We start from the raw sequence: 4,568 nt of genomic DNA, 5'->3' as shown, positions 1-4,568 counted from the left end.
CGAAAAACTATTCAGGTCAAGTGTGTTTCCTCAATAATTTAAGCCCAGTCTACTTTATCTAACAATCATACAATTGTTAATATTGAAAATAAAATAACCAATAATGATAGGAGATTGATATATAGAACAATATCTTGAAATTTACGTGTCGTACTTTACATTGTATATCATCTTTTATTGACACATAATTATTATTCTTCTTGATTGAAACTTTCTTTTTAAATTCACTTGTAGAATCAAGTTGTGCAAAGTTCCAACATGATCGAGTGTTCAATCAACGATAATAGTACTCAAATAATTCGAGAACTTGTTATTACAATAAATAATTTCTAATGATACATGATATATATCTTGGTTGGTGAGTAATCAGTAATGTAATCTCTCTTGGTTCAACTATTTTGAGTGAATGTACTTTGAAATAGAAAGGAAGATTTTAGGTTAGATTCATGATTATCTGTTATAAATGAACACCGTATCATCCATAAGTTTTAACCCTTATAATTTTTCTAAAAGGTCTGTAAGATTTTTCAAAGTTAAACACGTCGAAAATTTTGAAAAGGCACAAAATATCGTTTAATACAATAATACCTCATCTAAATTCGAAAGTATTACTTTGATCCATCAGGAGATTCTCTTAAGATTCATTCTCAATTGAGATTAAGACTTATAATAGACTATGTGTAGTGGTTTTAACTTAAAAGCATGTTAGCGGTGTTGGGGACGTTAAAGGGTGACATGCAAGTGGATGGCGCCCCTTTCTACCTTTACTACACACGACCTACTGTAAACAAGTACATTAGCAATGCACAAAGTCATATATATATACAAAAGTTCTTTTAAATTGATTGGACACTGTTTTATAAACAGTTTGGTCTATGAGCTATCCCGTAACACTTTATTATATGATCTTCCGTTATTGCTTTTGCATATTGCTTAAGTTATTTGTTATGTTGTGTGACATTATATCTTTTGGCTTCACTTTTCGTTGGCTTGATATCATACCACATGCGATTCACAATCTCATCGTACACCGACCATTATTCTTTGATGGTTTTAAATCCATTCAAGTCAAGAGGCACCTGGTGGATCCATGTTGACCCGCACTTGATCATTTTGTCATTTTCATTTGACTTTATGTTAATGATATCGGAAGAAACATTGGAAAGTAACATGTTCACCCTGTTTCTTATTTTAATCGATTTTATAAAATAATATGCATTTATAATCATCATGAACTGGATTTATAATTATAATTTATGTATGCAGTAATAAAAACAAATATTTTTAAAGATGGACTACATAAAAAGTTATCAGACCCACAAAAGAAGATTCGTCCAGCCCAAAAATCCCGGGCCCTTTTCAGTCAGACCCGTAGGTTGTAATTGGGTTCAGGTATTCGATGGAAAGTCCAAATAGGTAGATTAATGATCTTTATATTTATTTTTGTAATATTTGTTAGTTTTTATATTCTTAAAACTGATTTGAAGTTCATTATTTGAAATATGTTTTACGCTTCATAAAATACATCTACTAAAGTTTTACTATTAAAACAACTTTAATTAAATAAAATTATGTTATGTTAGTAGTAATAGCCATTCCAAAATAGATGGGAGTTTTACACTAAGGTGTATCAAAATTTGCCTATCAAAATTCAGTTCTAAACTGTTTATTTGAAGGGGTGCATAATTCGATCCACATTGTTGAAACCGATATATCCAACCGCACAAGACTGAAACCGATAAATCCAATCGTCGATCACTTATCGTTTGGTTTATGATCAAAGTACTATAGTCTATAAACAGTGACAAATAATATAAACACCATTATCTTACTAGTTCTAAAACAATTCAGAAAGTAGAACAATAAAGAAATGAAAATACAAACATACAAATACTTTATCCTAACCCTTACATAAACTACTTAAACATTTACCACTCCAATTGTTTCACTTATAAACCCTTATTTAAACAATATTTTTCATAGTCTCATTATGCATATTGTTATTTACGAATTATTTATGAGTTAGCTAACTATACTTACCGACCCAACTCGTTTCGAACCACCTTAATCTTTTCGCTTCATTTCGAGATCCTTAAGCTTCGACTGAAGCTCATCAAGCTCGTGACCACGAGGATCGTTCTGATCAAGTGGTCCAAGCATACGAGGAAAATCCTTAAAGATCCCTTTAACAACTTCAACACCATCATAAGACAAAAAGTTACCATTTATATTTAACAACCTAAACCCCGGTTTCCCAACAACCGCTTTAGCCAATGCCACGGCGCCACCTGTCTCAACCCTATTGGCGCTCAAATCAACCACACACAACTCCCCAAACCCGTCTCCAAGTGCATTAGCAATCATCATCGCACCCGCGTCTTTTAATTCATTTTCAGATAAGTTTATCCGCGTTAGAGAATGTTTGTTTGAGATTAAACACTCGGCTAAAGCTTTTGCTGCGCCTTCTGAAGTGATGTTGTTTCCCGCCATTTCTATTATTTCAAGGGTTGAATCGAGTTGTTTTAGGGCGTTTACAAGGGCTATGGTTCCTTCGTTTTCTAAATTTAAGTAACTTAAGTAGATTTCGGTTAGGTTTGTGTGGCGTGATTGACTTAACGCGACGCCTGGTTTTGGTCCGAACATGTTGTCACGTAAGTCGAGTTTTTTCAAAAGGGTGCATGTGTTAAGTGCTTCGGCTAGTGCAACACCCCCTACTGACCCAATCCTTGATGAAGAACACCTGAAATTAAAAGATAAAAATTGTTATATGTTTAGAACATTTTAAAGGGTTAATACTTAATATCATAAAAAAGAAAAAAACAATGATCTTTCTTATTTTAGTGAAAAAGTCTCCTAACCCAGTTTTCGTATATTAAAGTCACTAAACATGCAAATTGAAAACACGACAAAGTCCTTTTTTAAGGGTGCATGTGTTAGGTACTTTTTCGTGTTTTTAAGAAAGTATGTTGGTTTTTTATTATATTAACACCTTTGTTTAAAGATCATAATTCGGATATCGAGTTATGAATTTTAAAATAAAATATAAGTTTTACCCGAAACCCTCTAGATTATGATTTTTACAAAGAATTCGTATATCGCCTTAAACAAAACGAAAATTTTACCTGAAATCCTCTAGATTTGGAGACCCTTTAACGAGTTGGGCAATAGCAACTGCACCTTCATCTCCCATCATGTTATGACGGAAATGAAGAATCTTAAGTTTACTAGTCGAAGGAATCAACTCGCATACCGCCTTCGCAGCCTCTTGCGATATTCCCGCATTCATAAAATACAACTCAACAAGACTCCCTTGAGACTTCAAAATCCCCCCTAATGCCCTAACCCCCTTTTCACCCAAAGCATTATTAGACAAATTTAAATAACTCAAATTACTACCCTCAAGTGCTGTTGAAAACATCTTCATAACCTGAACTGCCTCTGGCTCAGGCCGCCTCGAAACAATATCCGACAAGTCAACCTCGGTCAACTGGTCTTTGACCATTGACAAAACCGATGCAGCCACATGGGCTGCAGGGAGCCCGAAACTTCTGTTACTAAAACGGATTTTAGTAAATTTGTTTCCGGGCTCTTTTAATGGTTTTAGCAACTCTTTAGCTTCTTCGGCATCTATGAAGGCCCGACGGCCTCCAGAGATGTCGAACACGTGTTCGTTGTCAAATGTGGTCAACTCTGTTATTGTGTCTCGGTCTTCTTTATGTTTGGGCCCGGCTTTGATGAATTCAACCATGAGTTTGCTGGATTCTTTGGCATAGACTTGGATCGCTGACCCGCCATCGGTATCAGGCTCTTTTTCAAATTGTTTGGCTGCGGCAGCAAATGCGGCGGATTCGATTTGTTTAGCATCATCTTCTGCTTCTTCTTTGCTTAAAAGCCCGTATTTTCTTGTTAATATGGAAGGTGTTGTGAGATTTCTTACAATACGGTCCACGAGTATTTGCCTCGTGCTGTGGCCCGGGGGCCAGAGCTTAACCGAATCCATGTCCGTGTTAAAACAATCCTGAAAAAACATGTTTTGAAAGATCATGTTTTAGTGTGTGAGTTTAAGCTTTAAGCATCACTTGAGCTGAGGTATGTGTGAAACGGAAATAACTGAATCGTCACTTAAATATTTGGTTCGGTTTGGTTTTGTATGTACCAAAATCTAAAAAAAAAACTAAACCGAACGTGTTAAAACTGACTTGGCATAACCCCGAACCCTGCCCAGCACAAAATCTGAAAATTCTGTTAATTTTGGTTTGGCATGTACCAAACACCGGAAAAAACTGAAATGAACCTACAAAATCGAAACGGCTTTTACAACCAAACCGAACCCGTATAAACCAAAAAAACCAATTTTTGTTTTTGAGTTTGTGAATTAGAATTTTTATCTTGGAATGCTATGTAGTTTATAAGAGATTAATATCGGTGTAGTTAAAAAAATTTAGGCTCAAATGTGTAGTAATTAATTAATCATTAATTAACAAAAAAAGAGACACAAATCCATAAAAAAAAAACTGAACTGAACACATTGTGACAAATGAAAACATAATGGTTTGCAAAAAGCTAAA

At 34.6% G+C, this 4,568-nt stretch overlaps 1 protein-coding gene across 1 annotated transcript; it reads right to left on the bottom strand.

Moving 5' to 3' along the window:
* Positions 1 to 2,064: 2,064 nt before the first annotated feature.
* On the bottom strand, positions 2,065 to 4,060 carry LOC143553805 (RAN GTPase-activating protein 2-like). The gene is made up of 2 exons (XM_077043708.1): positions 3,123 to 4,060; positions 2,065 to 2,740 (listed from the first exon to the last, which is right to left on the bottom strand). The coding sequence occupies exons 1-2, from the start codon at positions 4,043 to 4,045 to the stop codon at positions 2,065 to 2,067; spliced, it is 1,599 nt and encodes a 532-aa protein (XP_076899823.1). The 5' UTR covers positions 4,046 to 4,060.
* Positions 4,061 to 4,568: the final 508 nt, after the last annotated feature.

The sequence above is a fragment of the Bidens hawaiensis genome, unplaced genomic scaffold, assembly GCF_021521415.1.
Source record: "Bidens hawaiensis isolate Kalapana, Puna unplaced genomic scaffold, B.hawaiensis_p1.1 tig00017381_1, whole genome shotgun sequence".
Classification (NCBI taxonomy): Eukaryota; Viridiplantae; Streptophyta; class Magnoliopsida; order Asterales; family Asteraceae; genus Bidens; species Bidens hawaiensis.
Note: the sequence above shows the minus strand (reverse complement) of the source record. Positions and strands in the feature narration are given on the sequence as shown.